We start from the raw sequence: 22,935 nt of genomic DNA, 5'->3' as shown, positions 1-22,935 counted from the left end.
GACACATCAGAATCCAATCTAGATGGGTCACCATGGCCAGAGGTTTTGTCTTCCGAGCTTTTGGACTCCTGCTGGGGCCCCCATCCTCAGGGAATCTCTCTGTCTGTTTTGGGACAAGATCCCACTCTTAATGCTGATGTCCACATACACTCTAGGGCAGTGGTTCTCAACCTGTGGGTCGGGACCCCATTTGGGATCGAACGACCATTTCACGGGGGTCGCCAAACAACGCAGTCCGCCATTTTTTCCCCCTTTTCCTTAGCTGTGCTACTCCCTTTTATTCTATTGGCTTTTGAAAGCCAATAGAATAGACTCTCTTGAATAGAGTCTAATTCTATTGGCTTTCAAAAGCCAATAGGAATTGTCCAGGCTGTCTCTGCCCTGCTGAGCCCGCCAAAAGTCCCATTCTGCAAATGGTGCTGCACCAGTTGAGTAGTCCTCGACTTACGACTGGTTGAGTAGTCCTCGACTTACGACCGGTTGGGGGTCGCGGCATTAAAAAGGTTGAGAACCACTGCTCTAGGGCTAGAAGGTATTATCAGTTCATTTAGAACAAATATCTTCTTTAAAAACATGTTTTATATTAAGCATTTAAAATACGGCTACCTCTCAATATAAAAAGCATATATGGATCTGGGGACATTTTTATATTTTTAAAAAATGTCTGAATTGCATCTCCTTTTTTGCATTCCCTAATTTCTGGACATGTACTTTAATGCAAGACTATGTGTACTGAGTATGTATTTCAATATGATTTCCCTTTTTTTCTCAAAAGCCATTCTTTTTTAATCCAAATCTAGTTTTATTGTGATTTGGATATTGTGTTCAATACTTTCTCAGCAAAGTGAAGTAACTATGCATGCATGTATATAGAAACAACTGGAAGCAGCTTCTGAATCAGACAAGTCAGCCCCCTCCCCCAAAGCAGCACTATTTTAACAATAAAAACCTGCTTCTATGTATTCAAATACACATTTTAATGGTTTTGTACAGCCCTATTCCATGCTCACTTTTCGTGCAAATTAAGCATATTGTAAAAGTTGTTTTGTATCAAGGAAAACCACTGTATGTTCAAATATTTATCAAATATAATTGTTTTGAAGTTCTGGTTAATCTCCTGCTGGGAAAATTAAGAATATTGGGATGCATCAACTGAAGTCAAACGAATATGCATCTCTACAAAGAGCACTACCTTATTCTAGGACTGTAATCTCAGTTTCTTCTTTGTTCTAAAATGGTTTTAGAATTCATATTATTTATTTTGCTTTGTTTCTCTTCCAAGAACAAGAAAAAGAAATATACCATTTTCCTTTTCTTTTTCAGGATCTGCAAGATATATGGCAGCTGTGGCTTTTTGTCAAAGGTCAATATACAGCATAGCTAACAGAGTGTCAATAAAATACATTCTGACAGCAGTAGTCTCTGTCTGCCAATGCTAAATTAAGAGCTGTCCAACAAATTGTAAACCTTCACAAAACCAAATCATGAATGTCCTTATTTGCACCATACTCTATTTCCGAAGAAAAATCTAAAGATCATAAGACAACAGTAGCCTTAGCCTTATTATCAGGTAAGAAATGTGCACTTTTGACTGTTTCATAATGCCATAATAAAAGGAAATATATGCCTGTAATAATAATTAAATCGATCTGGTATATCATTGTGTAATTTGGTATTTATCTTATATAGTCCTGCTAAACGTTTCTGTTTTTTAAACATAGCATTCCTGAACTCAAGAACTCATTGTGACTGAGATGCTAAGAATGATAGAATTTGATTTAACATATTATAAGCAAGTCACCACACTATTTGTGTGTGTGTGTATGTGTGTACACACACTGAAACTACATAAGTATATACAGGACATTTTTTTTATAAAAGTACTGAATCTGAAACAAATGAGCAATGTCCCTTATAGTCAGCAAAACTAGTGGAGTAAAATCTGTAGGGACTCCTTTCCCTTTACTGCATCTTTTAATTTATTCCATGTTTGTCATCTTTTTTAATTTATACAACAATACATCCATTTATTATGTAAATATTTCATTTACTTCAAGATAAAATGAACACTGATTTAAAAACCTACATCGTATGTTCTTCTAGAAAAGCATTTCTCAAACTTAGCGACTTTAATTCCAAGAATTTTCCAGCCAGCTATAGAAGTTGAAATCCACCCATTTTAAAGTTGCCAAAGGCTGATTTAGACTATATGTAATGACTAGCTGAAGGAGCAATAAAGAAACAGTGGGTTGATACCAAACTTTGTTATGAATACAGTAGCCTTGCCAGAATCACTAAATTTTGTGAATTATTACTAACTTATTTTTCATGACAAAATCTAAGAAAATCTAACCTATTTATTTTTATAACATTTTAATCCTGGTTTTCTTATTATCTTGCAGAGCAACTCAGAAAATTAAAAAGAGAACTCAAAATAAAAAGAGAACTCAGTCTTCCACTCATCCCATGTTTTGTCTTTTTACAGTTAAGCTATACAAGGGACAGAGAATGGAATATAAGGAATTTAGTTCTTCAAGGCTAAAAAAAGAGGTAACCAATATGATCTCATGTATATGTAGCTCAATTTGGAAGGAACTTCATTTCCTGGAATTGTCCTTAAATGGTGAACAAGTAAACAAACAAATCTCCTAAATAAATCTCCTTTAACTATCTGTATCCTTAGATAAATATTATTTACTCTAAAGTGAAAGATGATTGCATTGTCATAAGCATTTGTAGAAGTTGCTCACATTTTTTAAAAATAAGCTATCTTAATAAAAATATTCTGTCATTCTAATCTATTATTGTATTTTTTCTTCTTTTTAATGTGAACCACCAACAAACATTGGACTTGGGCAGTATATGGATTTCATTCTCATTGTCTAACCACTGTAGGATGAAGGCCTCTCCTGCATGTTTCCAAGCAATACAGTCTTGAGTTTTCCTTTGCCAATTGGGACCACAATACTTACTGATATTATCTCTCCATCTTGGTTTAGTGGTTCTCAACCTTTTTAATGCCGCAACCCCAACCAGTCGTAAGTCGAGGACTACCCAACCGGTCATAAGTCGAGGACTTTCCCTGCCTGGGAGCGCCGTGCATGCGTGGTGCCGCCCCCTGCGCCGGCCGAGGCGTAGCTGGCAAGCGGCAGAGATGGCGTAGGCCGACCACCGGCTGGGCCACCAGCTGGCCCAGCCCAAGGGAGGTAAGGCACCCGCCGGCCCCACGCATGCCAGCAACCCTCCCTGCACCTGCCGGCCTCCCACCTCCCACCTCTGGCCCTCTTTTACTTACATTTTTAGTAGTTGCTCAGCAGGGAGGGGTGGAAACTTCCAGACAGCTTGCCTTCGCTGCAGACAACTTGCAGCACCGTTTGCAGAATGGGACTTTTGGCGGCTCAGCAGGGCAGAGACAGCCTGGACAATTCCTATTGGCTTTTGAAAGCCAATAGAATTAGACTCTATTCAAGAGAGTCTATTCTATTGGCTTTCAAAAGCCAATAGAATAAAAGGGAGTAGCACAGCTAAGGAAAAGGGGAAAAAATGGCAGACTGCGTTGTTTGGCGACCCCCATGAAATGGTTGTTCGACCCCAAATGGGGTCCCGACCCACAGGTTGAGACCACTGGTTTAGATCTCTTTTGTGGACACTTTTTATCAAGTGGAATACATTCTATAACTACCTTAGTCTACCTGCCATCAGTTCTTCTTGCCATGTGACCAGACTATTTCCATTTAAATTCTTTAAATGGCACTCTTTTGATGGCATTGTATATTTACGTTTCTTCTTTAATCCATGTGTAGGTCTTTCCATCTTGTGTTGCAATGTCAAGCATGTAACTTTCCATGGCTCTTTGCACCACTCGTAGCTTTTCTATTGAATATGTTCATGTTTCGCTGGCATGCGTTAGAATGGGTAGCATACACTGATCGAATACTTTTCTCTTCAGGCATAGGGGGAAGTTGTTCTTGTAAATTATGTTTAATTACTAAATGCCTGCCAACATTTAACACACTGTTCAATTTCCATTGAGATCCGTTGGCCGACGCATATGTAGTGGTCTACTATTGTATGTTTAGTTCTTCTCCAGATATATTTATTCCTTTGGTGAATTTATTAAACATAACATGGCTCTTTTTCAGGTTTATTTTTAAGCAAAATGGTTCTCTTGCTTTGTATAGCTCTTTGTAACTCTTCTGGGTCTAGTGAGAAGAGAACAACATCATCTGCAAATCTTAAGTGGTTTAAATAGGCACTATTAACTTTTATTCCATTCTTGCCCAGTCTAGTTTGTGAAATACTTCTTCAAGGCAGGCTGAGAAAAAGACAGGTGATATTGTATCACCTTGTTGTACACCTTGTCCTATAACATAAATTTAATAAATAAAATAAAGCACATTGAAATTTACTAGGTCGCTTTAATATGAGACTGTGATTTTTAGCATCCCTCTTTTAATTCCCAGCTGTGCCTTTTCTTACAGAAGGCTTCTGGGAAGATGCACAATGAAAAAATATTCTAGCACATGCTTAGAGTTTGAAGTGGTAACAACCAGCATTTCCGCCCTTCATGCACTTTGCCTTCTTGATTCCCAAATATTATAGCAATCTGAAAAGTTGTCTTATACCTACTCAAATGACTGAACTGTCTAGCTCAGGACTGGGCATGCTAATCAGCAGCAACTTTCCAGATTTTAGAGTGGGATTCCTTCAGTCTTATCTGAACCAATTCCCACAATTCTCAACCAGCAAGACAAAAGATTCAAATCTCATTTATGTTCTTCATCTTTTCAGGAAGTCTTATCTTCTCTTATTTTACTTTAATTAGCTACGAATAAAGCATAAAGTATTTGCAGATTTTAATGGTAGCAATTTCATTCCAAAGTTTTAGACGCAGCCATAAAAGAATACATACGTAAATGTATTTATCAAAGTAAATATCAAAATGGCACAGAAATACACACACACGCAATACATTTGTGAATTACCTTGCCTTTTTAAAAGGGCCCTAAGATATTCAAACATAAATATTTTCATTAAATGCCTACAATATGATTTACAGTAATTTTGCAAGACTCTCACCTTGTTTTGTCTTGCATGAACACAATTGTAGATGCAGTAAAGTGCATTTAGAGTGCAGCCAAATAAAAAACTGCTTCTCCACCAACATATTATTGCTTTGTCAATGAAAAATGTAGTGAATTGATTGCAAACTAACTGCACATTATACACTTTTTTAATGGATACAGAAAATACACAAAGTGCATTATATTGCTCTAAGTGTTTCTTGGGATTAATTATATTACTGGTCATTGATGAACTATTATTTAGATTATCTCAAAGTATAAGCAATCTAAACAACAGACTGTACATATAATACTTTTTATGCATTATGTGAATTCCCAAAAATATAGCAATTTCAACACAAATATATTTATGAGCAGCTGGAAAACCATTGGAGAAACAGGACACCAGTAACAGGAATTATTTGCAGTAACAATAACCTTACAAAAATGTCTATATGTCTGTATTTTGCATCAATAATACTGATACAATCTGTACTATAAAACTATATTATGTCTCTTTGTATGTAACAACGAGATTTCTCGTGTTGCTATTCATTTCCTCATCACATAAGAACATCATTGGATTAAGCATTTTTATTTAATCATAAAAACTGTATAAATGGCTATAAAATCTTATACTTTTAAGTAAAATAGTCATCAAGTATTCTGGCTCACACTACTTAATGAGCAACCAAATCATTGTAAATACAGTCCAAAATGCAATGAATTACTGCTGTTACCCAAGAATGTGGTTCCTTTTCATGCAATAATATTGATAAAAATGTGCATTTTTCTTATTTGCAATAACAAATAATTTTTAGAAAGAGGAAAACAATTTTATTATATCTAAAACATCATGGTCAAGTTTATTGAAGGGGTGGAGGTGACAGAAATTCTGTAAATATCAATAACCCAAGTGCTTGTTAAAAAAAGTAAAGGATGGAGAAAATGCACAATGTGGCATAAGGCCTCCAATCTCAAGAAGCTTGCAGTTTTCTGTTCCATACAGGTCATACTGTGGTGAAGCTATGATGTTATCAATATTCATGCTTTAAGTTTAAAGTATCCATTTTCTCCTATGTTTATAAAAAAATCACTGTTCTCATTAATCTTAAAATGATTGACCAAAATAGCCTCTTTTTACAATGAAATGCTGCTTATTTAATCTGGGCAATAAAGAACAAAGGCTACAAAATGCTAATATTTGCCATGCAAATCCCATCTCAAACTATTTATGTCATTCTCAGGATATAACACACTGCTTACTGCTGAGTATCAATGACAATATCTGCAACCATATAAATCTTATCTCCAAACAAAAATAATAGATATTTTTAGTACAACTCTCTTAAAGTTGCTCTCTAGCAAATCCACGATATTTATTTAAGGCTAACTTTTTAACATTAGTTTAAATAGGCAATCATAGTACTTAAGCCTATGAAAAAAATATTGAAAATTAAATGTACCAAAAATGCATCTAGTCTCCCAACATTTCTGCCAGATTTCTTTAAATATTAACTATGCCAAATAAATAGTTAATTTGCATTGTAAAGGAAATTAAGGGTTTTTTTCGACCTATTATATTCTTCAATCCAGATATTCAAAACTGAATTGGCCTAAAGACATTAAAAAGAAAACAGCATAATGATTTAGTTCCAAAATAAGAATTGACCCTGATAACATCTCACTCACAGTCTACTAGTAAAGTTATAATGACATTTATAGCCTGGTAAATTATTGATTATATCTATTCATTAAAATCAGGATTAATATGGATAGAATGTATCCATTATTAGGGGCTCTATTTCTAGAATCCAATATTTCTAACTCATTAGTAATTGTAATGTACAACTCCATTTGTAATGTATTGCATAGCCCATTTACATTTAAGATTTAAACTTTTCAGTAAGCCATTTCTCAATTCAGTATTAGCAGAGCTTATATAGCACAATTACAATATCTTTTTTCCATAGAAAACTTACTGCCAGTATTATCTGCCCTGCAAATTTTGAATGCATTATGCATAATGTTCAGAAAAAAGCACCTAAAGTTAGATGGATGGATGGATGGATGGATGGATGGACAGACAGATTTGAACATACTGTATGCATTTTCAATGAGATATTTCCACAATTCCTAAACCTGAGACAACACTACAAATAATTTTTCAGCAAAACAACTCCATCATTATTCCAATTATGCTAAACATAGAAAGACCTACATATCAGAATAACTGTATCTTTTGAACAGCTTCCTTGCAAAAAAGAGAATAGACAGTTATACAGCAAAAAGAGACTTAGGAAATATGTAATAGGAATTTTAAATGAATGTATATTGTGCTTCTTTAAACTCAGAACATAAATAATCACTCATTTAACCACATGATGTACTTACTTCCTCTTAGAACAGCGGTTCTCAACCTGTGGGTCGTGGCTCATATTTCCAATGGTCTTAGGGACCGAGACACCGCTCTGCATCCATCTCCGCATGGCCTCCTCCGCCATCTGCAGAGAGAGAGACAGAGAGGCACTTTCTCTCTCTCTCTCTCTCTCTCTCTCTCTCTCTCTCTCTCTCTCAGGTGGACTTACCTCCTGCAGGGCTCCTGATTGGCTCTGTGCCTGGGTGTCCCACACCCTGGGAGAAGCGCGGCCAGGGCCTCGTGGCCTTGGAGCCGCCCAGGGAAGCTTCGGGATCCCTGCTGGGAGTGGCCCGCTGGAGGCTCCGCTGAGCGGGCCAGCCCTCCCACAAGCCGCGGCCCAAGGGAGATCAGCCCCTGTGATTCCCAGCCAGCCCAACCATTGGCCTTGCTGGCTGGGAAGGCGCACTGGAGTCCAGGCTGCCGGGAAGGAAGAAGGAGATGTAGCAATCGTAGGAGAAGAGAGCCTCCTTCTGGGGCCTGGCACTGGTGGCAGCTTCCTTGCCCTCCTCTTCCTCCTCCCCTTCTTCCTCCTGCTGCCCCCCAGGTGGCTTGGGCGGGCACCAGGACAAGAGGGGTGCCTGGGGGGAGCAGCCGGGCTGGCAGAGGGGCTGGCAGGAGCCGCGTGGCTCCAGCCCCCACCGCGGCTCCATCAATGGGTAAAGGGCAAAGCCGGGCAGCGTGGAGTCCCGGCTAGGGCAGCTGCTTCCTCACCCTCCTCCTCTCCTTCTTTCTCCTGCTGCCCCCCAGGCGGCTCAGGCGGGCACTGTCCCTACCACGGCTCCATCGATGGGCGAAGGGTGAGGCCGGGCAGTGTGGAGTCCTGGCGGGGGTGGCGGCTGGGCCAAGGGTGGCGGGGACCCGATGATGCAGCCGTGCCGCCACCACCAGAGCACTGCCTCCCATCCTGCTCCCCCTCCCCACCCATTCAGCTGAGGACACGGCGGAGGCCAGGCCGGGGCAGTGGGGACCCCCGATGATGCTGCTGTAAGAGAGAGTGAGAAAGAGAGAGAGGAAAGAGGGAAAGAGAAAGAGAGAAGAAAGAGAGAGAAAGAGAAAGAGGGAGGAAACCGAGAAAGAGAGGAAAGAGAGAAAGAGGGGGAGAGGAAAGAGAAAAAGAGAGGAAAAAGAGAAAGAGAGAGGAAAGAGAGAGAAAGAGAGAAAGAGGGAGAGGAATGGCGCTTCTCCAACCAGGTTGGGCGGAGCTGGAGGAGCGGCCTTCCTGCCCCTCCTCCCCGCCAACTGGATGGGGGTTGGGGGTTACCACAACATGAGGAACTGTATTAAAGGGTCGCGGCATAAGGAAGGTTGAGAACCACTGTCTTAGAAGCACATACAAAAGGTTAAGCCATAAAGGCTATAATCAACAGGAAAGCTGGCAAAGACTGAAGTGGCACCCAGCAGTTGCAAAAAATACCTGAGATGCATAAACAATAGCCACATACAGAGATCAAGGTTAACTCACAGCAATGGCATTACTGTAATTATAGAGGGAATGAGCTAAGGGTGCCCATATGCTAAATGCCATCAGTTGCAATTACTGTACTGGAGGAATTCGCTTGTGAAGGCTGGCCCTTTGAATGGCAACAAGAAAGAAGAAATTTAATGGTATTTCTAGAAATGGTTTCTGACTGCTGCCAGATGTCGCTTGGAAATGCAGCAATTTCTATATTTATTGACACGAGGAGCAATCTAGGTGAAGACGCGGGTCAGGCTGGGGAGCAGAGCCTAAGCCGCAAAAAGGGGGACAATGACTCGAGAAGCAGAAGGCGGATCAGGCGGTGGGGGGGGGGGGGTCGGCCAGAGCAAAATCAAGGTGTTTCCAAGGAAAGAAAGGAAAACGGGAGGACACAAACGCGCCGGGAGGGGGGAGGAAGCCCTGGGGAACTCGCCCCGAAATAAGACGGAGAAAGAGATGAATAGTTAAGAGAGAAGCGGGAGAATAGCAGAACTGAAGAGGAAAATCGCAAAAAAGAGTGGAAGCACAGAGAAGAAACTGAGAGGTGCAGTTGCCGAACTCAGCCCCCAGAAAGAGAGTTTTGAAGGACAGCGTGAAGAATATCACTGCAAACGAAAATACGACATGTAATAATACTCCATCATTTTAACCTTCTTAGTACTATTACTGCATCTTTAGTATTCATACTAGAATAACATCACCAGAACCAGTCCTAACGAGGCGCGTTACAGGATTGGGGTAGCCCATTCCCGCGGCTCTTTCAGAACTCCGGCACCCGAAGTAGAAATCCGGAGCAAACGCAGCGCTTTCAACGCAGACACCCAGCCTTACCAGAGAGAATCCAGGTCCCATTCCTGCAGGAGCGCCAAATCGAAGCTGTCCATAGTGAAACCGAGGGAGCTGGAAGATGTCAGCACCGCTCCGCTGCAGCCGAGGGGCTGCCACGCAGCGCCGCGGGTGGGCGCACAGCGGGGAGACTGAGCTCACGCGGCTCCTTCCTCGCCCCCGCCTCTTTCACGGCTAGAGAAAGACGCAGCGGTCGCAGGGGTTTCCCCTTCTCTCCCTCTTCTTCGGCGCGCTTCTTCTTCCTCGGCCGCCTCGCTCGCTTCCTTGCCCCTCCTCCAACGCCCGCCCGCTCGGTCGGCCCAGCGCGGGGATGCGTGTATGCAGCGTGTGACTCGCTCAGGCTGGCTGGTGCGCTTGCCGAGACTGCTGCAGGAGAAGCTCCCGGCGGCTCCTCCGGGGTGGCTTGAAAAATAAACAAAGCGAGCCGAGACGCCGCGAGTACCAGCCTCTGACCCCTTTTGTTTCTTGCCTCGACTTCGGCCCTCGTGCTGTTTTTGTTTTTGTTATTGTTGTTGTTTAAATGCCACTGAAAATACGCATGTCTCAGCCGCCGATGGTGGTAAAGCCACCTTAGCAGACGTTCAGGAGAAAGGGTTGTGTTGAGGAGGAAGGAAAGGGAAAGGAGCGGGATTGATTAAGGTGACCTTTGCTTTCTCAGGCATCCTTCTCTACCTTGGCCCTGCTCAAATATTTTCTCAGAAGCCTCTTCTGAGACAAATAGAACATTTAACCTTTAAATTGGGAGAGGGCAGGGCAAGTTTAGGATCCCCAGATTTTTCACTATCCATCTTTCCCAAGTGCCCCAGTCAAGTTGGAAAGAAGCAAATAATAATGTAAAGCATGTTTTGGACAGAGTGTGGACATGACTGAAGGAGGGAATTATTAACTATGCAAATTAATATTCCAAGTAGTCCTCATATGTATTGATTCAGAATCCGATGTACGATTTCGATCCTTTGGGATTCTGGAGCAGCATTGGAGGAAGGGAGAACTCCAGGTTACTTGGCACTGATCAGACTTCAGCATCTGGAACATTGTATCTAGTTTTGGTCATGGCGACACAAGAGTGGTGCTGAGGAATTGGAAAGAGTCCAGAGAAGAGCAACAAAAATGGAAGCTAAATCCTGTGAAAAACTGAGTATGTTTAGGCTAAAGAAGAGAAGGGGGGAAATAATAGTCTTCTAATATCTTATTGTCTGTCATAGGAACAAAATATGTTTGTTTTTTTGCATCTGAGGGTAGGACATGAATCAAGAGGTAGAAGATTTACAAAGAGAATCAAACTCAAAATGAGGAATTTCCTGACAATGAGGGCTATTAAACAGGGGAACAGCTTGACTCATGAAGTCGTAAGTGGTCCATCATTGGATGTTTTCAAAGACTGGACAGCTATTTCTTTGGGATAATCTGAGAATTCCTGGCCTGGGCAGAGGGTTGGATTAAAAGTCCTTCTGTTACTGTGATTCAAGCATTATATGCATATAGGTTTTGAGGCAACAATTTGGAAGTGTTTCCTTCTAGGATATGAGTGTCAAACTCACCACATTATGTGATGTGTCGTGACGTATCATGACTTTTTTCACATTGCTGGAGGTGGGGTGGGTGCAGCTTCCTCATGATGCAACTGGCCTACAGGCCAGCAGTTTGACATCCCTGTTCTAGGAGATGTATGTATGTATGTATGTATGTATGTATGTATGTATGTATGTATGTATTATCTATCTCTCTAGCTTTGTCTCTGTCTCTAGCTCCTGCTTTCTCTTAAGTCTAGCCTACAACTCTGGGATTCCCTATCAGCTATCCTTATTATGATAGTTACTTCCAGCCCTCCTTGTCTTTTTCAAGATTACTTTTAAAAGAGTCCAATCCCAGCATATCCCTCAATTGCATAAGTTAAATGATACTGTTCACTTTAAAAAAAAATACTTTAGGAGCTGAGGTTAGGTTATTTTCATCAGCAGGAAAGACCCTTTCAATTATCTGTGCTGCCAGATGGTTAATCATCTGATGCATCTGGTTGGAAATAACAAGGTGAGCAAGATCTGGTGACTTTATATTTGTGCTTGAGCATATACATGTATGCTTGTCCTTGACTACCTAACTTCCAATTAGATGCTGGATCTTGAAAAAAAATCTTTCACCTATCTTTATGCTAAAGTTTGATTTCATGTATCAATTTTCCCTGAGCAGTCTGAATTTAACTCAGGTTAGGAAAATAATTATTCTAAAAATAGTGGTTTCCTTAAATCAAAATCCTTTTTCTTCAAAAAAAAAAAAAAAGTGCAACATGAATATTAAAAACCTTACAAAATAAAGTTACAAGCTTATCTAGCTATCTGATTAAAAAATAGGACACCTCTACATTGCCCAAGTCTAGTACCAATATAGACTGTAGTAAACAATTTATTATAAATGCAATCCCAAGAGAAGAAAAAATATGAACCTTTCTTATTTAAATTGCTTAGATGTTGATTTTACAGACATAAATTTAGAAAAAAAAACTAGAGTTCAGTAATATATGTTATTTACAGGCATAGTATAAAAATAAACATAATCAGTGCTTTAATTGTGAAAGAATGTCTGACCCATTATCTTCAATGTATTGTAATAAAAGAAAAAGAAACCTTGATATCCAGTGTTTCCATTTATTATAGTGTGAACTGATATGTTACCATTCAGTGCTGTTAACAAGCATAAATGCAAAATAATCAATCACACATATCTTCTGATGCACATTTTTAAACAGATAGTATCTGTAACTGTCGAACCATATCACAATGGAATCCATCAGCCATGAATAAAATGAATGCACATGTGGATTCTATATTAGCTTTAACTTGTCATATTCTTGAGGGTCTTTAGACTGCACATCCTTGATTTATTAGTTTCTAATGTATTCTGCCTAATAATAATTCTGGTCCTCTTCTTTCTCTATTACCTTCCAGAAGTATAAAGATCTTCTAGAGGCCATGAACAGTCAGTCCACATCAAGATTTGATTGAAAGGAGAAGACAACTAAGTGACACTGGAAAGATGAAGCTTGGCAAACAGCCTGCACTGTGGTGTGCTATGAATCACTGATGCATGGTGCAAACCAATGAATGTAGAAAGGAAAACCAAGATGGATAGATGACAATAGGTTTAGATGCACCCTAATAAATATGAAGCACACAATTAGATGTAACTATATTTTTATAAAAGCCTGGATAGGGAAATGAAAGTCTGACTGTATCAAATATATGATTTATGGCTTTCCAGGGTGAGAAGTTAACCAAATGAATCTTTTTTTTGTCATGTACTTTTCATCCTTTCAGATGTCATTGAATATTTTATCTGATTTTGCCCCATCAAAATATTGTTTCTATCCATTTTTCTATAGATAAACTGGTAATAAAAGTAATAAAAGCTTTTTGCTATGTGTAGACTCAGAAGCATATTAAGAAACAAAAGAAAAGTTACACGCTTTAGAGACAAATTCAGGATGTATGGTTTAGAAATAAAAGGTTTTTTATAGCGTAGCCTTGTCTTACAAAAACCTACTTCTTTCTAAATCCTCCAGCCAACCTCTAACAGAAGTTTATAGATGATGGGGAGATATTGACTTCAGGATTGTCAAGAGCAGACAGTATATTTTCTTCTATACTCCTCCATTCACAATACTGATTTAGTAATGGCTAAATCCAGGATCCCCTGAAAAAAATCCTAATTGCTGTTCAGGGAGGCCCCAAATGACTATCCAGGGAGCAGCAGCATCTTGGAGTGAAGATAACAAGCCAAAATACTTGAACTAACACATCTTGGGACACAAATTGACTAAAACTATCTGTCCCAACAAGTTTTTCTTATTTTTAAAAATAAGTTGTTATTTTTCTTTTAACTACACGTTCTTTTCTACAGTACAATTGGGCTTATTGCCAATTAAGGGCACTTTAAAGGAATTACTTCCCTATAAAATCATTAGCTCTGGACTCTAAATTTGCTTAATTGAGTGTCTATTCCCCCCCCCCCTCCCGGGAGGCTTTCTCTTATCAAACAATACCATAGGACTAGCTGAAAAATTGAACATTTTGTAGATAACTAACAGAAATAACACACTAATTTTAGATACTAAAAAGGAAGAATTGGCCTTTCTACTTTTACTTTTTCAGAAACCTCCATGCATAGTAGAGCTTGATCCTTTTTGGATAGAAGCCTTTATTAGGTCTTTGAATGATATGGCAGGAACTGGACTCTAACAATCCAGCTGCAACTTTAGGAGGAGCTCCAATATTTAGCGCTTTTTCTGATGCTTCACAATGTTAAACCTTAATTTATAGTATGTGGAAGCTGATTATTTTTCATTTATAGTATGTGGAAGCTGATTTTTCCTTTCCCCTCCTTATCCTTTATTTATTATTAAACATTATATTGCTTATTATTTTCAGTGGTTTTCAACAATATGAACAGGAATTAAAGTCTCCTTTATTTCCCCATTCTTCATTTTACTAGACTACTGAATCTGAGCTTCAAAATCAAGTTGATCCCTGGATAGCAACAATGAGTTTTCTACAGCTTGTTTCTGCCTTATCCTCTCTGGGGATTTGCTGCCAGAATGGGGGTTCTAATTTTCCATTACTTTCAAAGGATACCTCAATAGTCTAATAACAGTTAAATATCAAATGACCATTGAAACTTTTCTAAGAGACCTGGAGCTAGGCATTCTGGCTCTATATAACAACCCCAGACCTTTCTCTGATTAGCAAAATATCAATTTCTTGAACATGAGAACTTTATGCTTGATCTATACCTAGCTTAGTTAAATAAATATACATAAAAATCTTCTCTTGACCTGCCCATTCAGGATTAGAATAAGAACTAAGAAATTTGAATCACAATATTTGGGGCTCTTGGGACCATAGTCAGCATACTGATAGTTATCAAAGCAAACTGACAAAACCAGATATAAATTGTATATATAAATAAATACATATATCAGCTTAACAATCTTGGTCATCATTCAGAAACCACAATTAGGACCCACAAGTTGGCTGTAAAGTGAAATTTATTATCTTACTTCGGCTTTTCTTTCCTTTATAGATCTACAAAGACTGTAAATGTAAGGACTGGTTACTTTTTAATCACTGTCATACTGCAAGTAGACACTAAATGAGGCAATCACTAAATAAGAGTTACCTGTATTTGAAAATCATGACTATACACTAAGGAAATTGGAAAAAGATAGTATCAGATCAAATTTACCTAGTACAAAGAACAGATAAACTCAGATAACTAAGATACAAATTGCAAGTATAACTCAACTTTTGTTACTGGTACCTTGAAAATTAGTTCAGGTAGTCCTCAACTTACAAAAGTTCATTTAAAAATTAAAGCAGCAGTGAAAAAAGTGACTTATGACTATTTTTCTCACAACCTTTGTAGCAGCCCCATGATCACGTGATCAAAATTCAGATGCTCAGCAACTGGCTCATATTTATGACGGTTGCAGTGTCCCGGGGTCATGTGATCACCTTTTGCAACCTTTTGACAAGAAAAGTCAATGGGGAAGTCAGATTCACTTAATAACTGTGTTACTAACTTATCAGCTGCAGTAATTCACTTAACAATTGTGGCAAGAAAGGTCATAAAATGGGGCAAAATTCACTTAACAACTATCTCACTTAGCAAAAATTTTGGGCAGTTGTCATAAGTCAAGGACTATGTGTACAGAAGACAATAGATACTACAATCTGCTGGCTCGTTTGCACTTCTTTTTACAAATTGTAATACATATAATTATGTGGTTTTTTAAGTTTGCAAAGTTTTTGCCACAACCAATTAAAATTGCTACGCTGGAGTTAGAGGAGTTAATTGCCACAGATGCTTTTCTACTGGATGTAATTAAGGGATTTGGTCACAGAGACACTTGTTCCACTGAGATTACTTTACTAGTTTTCCATTTCTGAGGAAATAAGGGTCCCTGCATACCTTACATTTGTCAAAGTAGCTGCTTCTGTGGTTATATCTGGGAGAATTGTTTTTCTGTGGCTGAGCACCAACATGGGACCTCAGCACAATTGCTGTCAGAAATAAAAGTAGATTTTAATATTGTAGTCTGTATTGCAGATATATTCTTTTCCTATTTGGCAATATACTGGGCTTTGCCTCAAATTAAAGTATACAGCTTAATTATGCATGAGAGTGTGTATCTATGATTTATTTTTACATAATTTGTTTTGTTTCTAAAATTAATATTCTAAATTTTCAATCATTAAGCATTCTAGTAATGATTTTGTATTTGAAGAGCAGAAGATTTAAAGAAAGATGGGGAATAGGGATGAAGTGGCTATTTAACTGTAAAAACTGAAAATAATATTTATGGCAGAGGCAACTGTAGTACTCAAACCTCACATATCAAAGTAAAAAAAAAGTTTAATCTAATCAACATCTTCAGTTCTTTAGCAAGTTCATATTCTTCCCTTCTGGAATAAAAAAGAATAGGGACATGCTTTTTATCACTAATAGAGAAGTTTTTAGCAAATTAAATTCTGTGTCAAATTATGTTAATGAAAGGGAAATTCCTGAATAATAACATCCCAAGAACCCCTATTTATTTCATGTACTAAGATCAATTTTACACTCTTCCACAATTTCTTATGTTGTTATAAATCCGAACAGGATGTCCACAGGACCGTCAAAAAAAAAATGGTAGTAAAATCAGTGTGATCAAAACCAATGTATGCAAAATGTGCAGGATTTTGTGACACTGCTGTCACTGTCAACTTTTTTTTTTTGAGCCCTACCCAGACATTGCTGAACCCCACTATGCTTTCTTTCAAATCAGTTTGCATTCTCTTTTATATCTGAGTTAGAAGGCCACAGATTAGTCATTGCAAATTTGAATCAGACAAAAGAAAAACAAAATGGCAAAAGAGACAGCTAAAAAACCCCAACAACCCATAAGCATATATAAAATACAAATTCATAATATCACTGCAATAAAAGACAAACTTGTATCAAAATTAAAACCTTTGGGATTTAAATCTTAGCCATAGAATTATTGTATGGAAAAAATAGGAATGGTCTGTGAACTGCCTTGAGTGTCTGGAGGAAAAATAGGATATAATTCTAATAACTTTGAGGCTTCATATGGACCTACTAACCACATGAAGTCCTTATAAACAGAAGAACATTGATATTGACATCCCCTAAACCAGGGGTAGGCAACCCAAAACACTCAAAGAGCCACTTGGACCCGTTTCCCACCAAAAACAAAACACCAGGAGCCGCAAAACCCTTTTGATATCTAAAATGAAGATAACACTGCCTATATCCTTTTTTACCTTTATTATAGGGGTGTGTGTGTATGTGTGTGTATGGACATTTCTCTCTCTCTCTCTCTCTCTCTCTCTCTCTCTCTATATATATATATATATATATATATATATATATATATATATATATATATATATATATATACACACACACACATACATACATACATACATACACACACACACATACATTAAAAATAAAAGTAAAAATATGACTCTTGGGAATATCCATACTATTAAAACAATGATCACCAAGAGAATGCTTTAAGAGAATAAAATTACATACACACACAGGTAAAAAAAGGATATATGCAGTGTTATCTTCATTTTAGATGTCAAAAGGATCTCTCTCTCTCTGTGTCTCTCTCTCTCCCTCCCTCTCTATCTGCCCTTGGTCTGCCACTCCTCTTCCCCCACTCTCTTTCTTCTCTCTCTCTCTCTCTCTCTCTCTCTCTCTCTCTCTCTCTCTCTCTCTCCCTCCCTCCCTCCCTCCCTCCCTCTCTCTCTTTCTCTCTCTCTCTCTTTCTCCCCCCCCCATCTGCTGCTCACCTGGCAAGCTTCAAGCTGTTGTCCAACAAGCTCAGGGGCAAGCAACCTCGTCTCTTTTATGACTCATGGACTTCAACTCCCAGAATTCCTGAGTCAGCCCAGCTGGGCTAGCTAGCTCTCTCCTACCCTTCCTGCTTCCTGCTTCCTGCAGAGACGCAGGAAAGGGAGGAGCTCCGCCCAGTAAGCTATTCAGCTCCTCGGAGAACACTGTGAGTGCACTCTCTTTTACACATACACACATACAAAAAAAACACAAACACACATACAGAGATTGAGAGAGAGAGAGAGAGAGAGAGAGAGAGAAGCAAGGAAGTGCAATTGCCTCTCTCTCTCTCTCTCTCTCTCTCTCTGCAAAGGCAGAGGAGGCTGGGAGCCACAGGGGAAGGCTCAAAGAGCCGCATGCGGCTCCGGAGCCGCAGGTTGCCGACCTGTGCCCTAAACTCTACTGAAGATGTTACCTAGCCTGGTAATGAAACGTTTGGAAACCAACCCAGAAGGTCAGAAAACAAACTTTCACCCTCATCCTACACCTGAGTTACAGATATTTGCCACTATTGCAAATCTAATAACTTTCTTCTCTCTAATTTTACAAACTGTCACACAGAATTTAGTTGCTTTTAGACATATTTAAACACTGGGCTGGGAAGTAAAAAGTTAGTGTTGTTTCAGAGTTACTTGTGTAAAACAAAAACCATGAAGACAATAGAGAAATATCTCAATAAAGTGCACATTAATAGAAATTGTTTACTGATTCTATTGCTCCAGAATCATAAATACAGATTCTTCCAATGTAGGGAATTTTCTGATATTTTCTATATCACTTTGCAGATGTTAAGGAATTGCATCTTGATAATGAATAGGATCTTCTGTATGTAGATGCTGTTATCTTCTAAAAATTTTAGCTGGTATAAGCAACATATTTATTCTAACCAGATTGTTGTAGCCTGGAACCAAAATTATATCTGTTTGGTGTTCCACATAATTAATTCTTGTTTTAATCCTCACTTTAGCAAGATGTGTCTCTAAAATATAATGACCCCAGTGACAATTGGTATGAGAATTCAACGTCTAGTTGATGGCATCACAGAAACAGGGACAACTAAGTTAGTATTAAAGAACTATGTCCAGAAGGAGCAAACCAAAAATTAAAGATGGCAGCCCAGATCCTCACTTCAATCTTTAATCATCCAGCCATATGCCATTAAATAACATTTAGTTTGTACTTGGAAACTTGGAAAAGAAATCTTAAAAATTCTCACTTTTAGAAGAGAAGGAATGCAGCATTTTCCCAGTTGGGTTATATAAAGTAGCTGAATACAGATTTTATTTCAAAGGGGCATAAGGTCACAGGAAGAGAGTGAATACTTTTATATTGTGGCATAATATGGCATCACTCTGAGATGTACATTTAGATTTAAAGATTAATATCAATCTTGCAAGGCAGTTCAATCAATAAGGACACCCCAAAATATTATCTCTATCTTTACTGTAATGTTACATTAACAGAATCTTCATTTACTGTTATTTTAGTTCAGCTTTCCCAATCTACCAGTAATATGGGAACCATAAATTCTCAAATTTCTTAATCATGATGAATGAATTCTGGGAACTATAAAGGAAAGAGATCTGGAACATATAGTTTGGGATCAGTTGCTCCAAACGAAGATTGTATTAGTCATCACTCTGTTTCCAGTATTTTTAAACTTTAGGAAATTGAAAATATGTAGATTTTAACTTGGAAGCCCATAGATCTTGACATTTCTAAGGTTCTGGGTGGCCTAAACATTGGAGAAGGGAGTCAGAGTGGGTGGGTGGGTGGTACTGAATAATAGAGTTGGAAAGGACCTTTGAAGTCTTCTAGTCCAACCCCCTGCTCAAGCAGGAGACCCTATACCATTTCAGACAAATGGCTGTTCAGTCTCTTCTTTTAAAATCTCCATTGATGGAACAGCCACAACTTCTAGAGGCAAGCTGTTCCATTGTTAATTGTTCTCACTGTCCAGAAATTTCTCCTTAGTTCTAGGTTGGTTTTCTCCTTGATTAGATTGCTTCCATTACTTGTTGTCCTGCCTTCAGGTGTTTTGGAGAAAAGGTGAACCCTGTCTTCTTTGTGGCAGCCCCTTAAATATTGGAATACTGCTATCATGTAACCCTAATTCTTATTTTCACTATCCAATTTCTGCAACTTTTTTCATATGTTTTAGCCTGCAGCCCTCTAATCATCTTTGTTATTCTTCTCTGTATTCTTTCAAGAGTCTCTACATTTTTTGTATCATTGTGACCAAAACTGAATGCAATATGCCAAGTGTGATTTTACCAGGACATTATAAAGTGATATTAATACTTCATGTGATCTTGATTCTATCGCTCTGTTAATGCAGCCTAGGACTGGGTTCATTTTTTTTGGTGGCTGTGGCACACTGCTGGCTCATATTTAAGTGATTTCCACTAAGATCCCTCAATCTCCCTCGCAGTTACTACTATTGAGCCAGGTACTATCTACAGTCATGTGAAAAAGAAAGTACACCCTCTTGAGTTTTATGTTTTAAGAATCAGCTGGTTCTTACCACTTCTTAAAAGTAGATAAATACAACCTCTGATTTATTTCTTACCAAGAAGTAGGTTATGGTCTACTTTGTCAAATGCCTTACTGAAGTCCAAGCATACTTATGTCCACAGTATTTCTTTGTTTTTAAACACTTTTTATTAGTTTTCCATTTTACACCAACAAGGCTTAAGAACCGACATGGAGATAGGGTTATCAATTAAAAACAATAACATTATAAATATACAGCTCACACAATATTCCTTTAAATTCCCCCCTCTCTCTATTTAGGATATTATAAGCAAATTAATACAGTTCTAAAAAGAAATTCATACATATAAATTCCGTTAATGAATAAAAAATTTTCAACAACTCATTATCCCATAAAATCCTATTTTATGTTTTATTACTTTTTCAAATGTTTAAACTTAAACTAACTCTCTCTCTCTATTTAAAAATTATATTCAAATTAATACATTTCTAAAACAAATCCATTCATTAATATATCACTCCATATAGATTCCATAAATCAATAAAAATTATCATTATCTATCCCATAAGATCCTGTTTTACACTTTATTAATTTTTTAAACTTAAACTAACACATTTATATACTATTCAGGTACCCCAAGTTTCTCTTATTTAAACATATTTTTTCCATAACTAAATTCTTACATCTCTCAACTATATTCTATTCTTATTCAATAATTCTCCAATTATTAATTTCATCTCTTCCATTATTTCAATCTTTTTCTCATTATACCACCCCTATTATTAAAAACACAAAAAAAATACTAAGAAAGAAAAAGAAAAAGAACACGAAGGAAAAGGAATACAGATAAACCAAGGAGACGAAACAAAGGAAGAAAGAGGAAAGGAAAAGAAAAAAGGGAGAGAGAAAAAAGATTTATCATTCCCAAAAACATATTCTTACTATATTTCAATATTAAATTCTAAATCTTTTCGTAATAACTTCCCTTTTGACAAATCAGTCCAAGTCGCTATAAATCCTTTACCACCCATCACTGTAATCTTAAATTCAATATTTATATCTTATTCTGGGTTTCTTTCTATTCCAAATGGGTTTCCATAATAGAGTTTCTAATTCCTCAAATAGATCTCTCATTATCTCTTGCCATAACATGTAGACCAAAAGTGAGTCTCCCATTATCCATTTTATTAAACTGATATAGGAATTGTAGCTGTTCTCAATAACTCGTAGCTGAACATCGTTTCCCATCTTTTTAAAAGTTGCATAGAATTTAATTGGCATCATTTTCTTAGTAAGTTGTAGATAAGATGATATATAGTCCTCTTTGATCAACTATTGCTCTTCTTCTGTTAGTTTTTTCTCTGTCAAAAAGTCAGATGGTGTCTGCAAGTCAGCTTGTCCTTCTGGGGTAAAATCCTCCATCTTCTTATTGTAAATCATTTGCTCCTTAACATCAAGAGTCTTTTCCAATATAGGTTGATAATCCAAATGGAAATTTGATTCATCCATCTCAGTGGGCTGAAGACAAGGTTGAAAAGAAACCTCTTGGATATAAGCCCCCTCTGCTGTTTCTTGGCTTTCAAAGTGCTTACTTACACCTTGTGCTTTATTTTGTCATTGAAGTGAAATCTCTTTTGTGTAAGCAACTATCATCTCAGTGTTTTCCAGGATTTTATCCAATATATACTTATAAGTGAAATTTAAACACGTTTCTTCCATTTCTATCACATTTAAAGCCATCGTCCTTTTGGGGGAGACTATTTTCAGAAGAAATCAGTCAATATCCGCCCCATCCAGCCATACGGCTTCTTTATCTTTTTCCTTTATAATAATTTGAAAGCCAAAGTCAGACTCCAAAAAGAAAAAAAATAATAATTTCAATGAGTAGTTTCACCAAAAGATCAAAATTTCTTGGGGCTCCCAAATATCCAAAAATAAAATCAACCAATAAAAAAAATTATTTTCTTTTTATAAGCTTCTCTTCCCCCACCAAAAATGCCACTTTAACAAATAATTCTCCCCCCCCCCAAAAAAAAGCTTTTCACAGGAAAAAAAGGAAGGTAGAGGTAAAAGAAAATCTCACTGAATCTTCCACGGTGGGTCTGTTTGCTTAGATGATCTTATGGCTTACAGTTGGTGCAGCTAAATGATCGGCCATTTTATTGACCAATCTTTACTCTGACGGCCCAAAGGAGATATTCGGACTACAGAAGATGCCACCGCCCCTCTGCAGTCATCCAAGAAGCCTCCTCAATGGTAGTCGCTCCTCCAGAGTGACTTTTCGACCCACTCAGGGGTCTACTGGCAGAGGAAACTCAGCCGGCAAAGAGACGGCTCTCTTTGCTTGACCGCACCATCATGACCCGGAACCGGAAGCCCCTGTCCACAGTATTTCATTGGTCCACTAATTTAGTCACTGTGTCAAAGAATGCAATAAGATTTGTTTGATGTGATCTGTTTTTGATAAACCATGTTGATTTCTGGGTACTGGATGCTTTTGGAATAAAGCTCCCCCAGATTCCCTCCCCCCCCCAAGCTGGCTCACAAACATGTCTTCCTAAGGTTGAGAAACTTTCATTCCACCTTTTGTGACCCATTATTATAGCAAAAGTTCAAAAATAAATGCCTACTTTTTATAGAAGCAGCTTCCTTTATTCTAGTTCTTGTTTTATAAAAACACCACATACTTACTCATTTCCAGTACAAGTAAATTGCCATTTTATCTCAAATCAAATATAATCATATTATATTGTTC

General features: G+C 38.0%; 1 protein-coding gene across 1 annotated transcript in view; it reads right to left on the bottom strand.

Annotated features, from left to right (window-relative positions):
- The window catches only part of LOC120313681 (AF4/FMR2 family member 3-like), a 53,218-nt gene extending 42,893 nt beyond the window's left edge, over positions 1-10,325 (bottom strand). The window contains exon 1 of the mRNA XM_039355820.1: positions 9,770-10,325. Coding sequence (XP_039211754.1) covers positions 9,770-9,822 — 53 coding nt within the window. The 5' untranslated portion in view covers positions 9,823-10,325. The remainder of the gene's footprint in view (positions 1-9,769) is intronic.
- Positions 10,326-22,935: the final 12,610 nt, after the last annotated feature.

Source organism: Crotalus tigris, unplaced genomic scaffold (genome assembly GCF_016545835.1).
Source record: "Crotalus tigris isolate CLP2741 ecotype Arizona unplaced genomic scaffold, ASM1654583v1 scf7180000018759.1681925, whole genome shotgun sequence".
Taxonomy (NCBI): domain Eukaryota; kingdom Metazoa; phylum Chordata; class Lepidosauria; order Squamata; family Viperidae; genus Crotalus; species Crotalus tigris.
The sequence above is the reverse complement of the archived record's forward strand: the minus strand, read 5'-3'. Positions and strand labels throughout refer to the sequence as shown.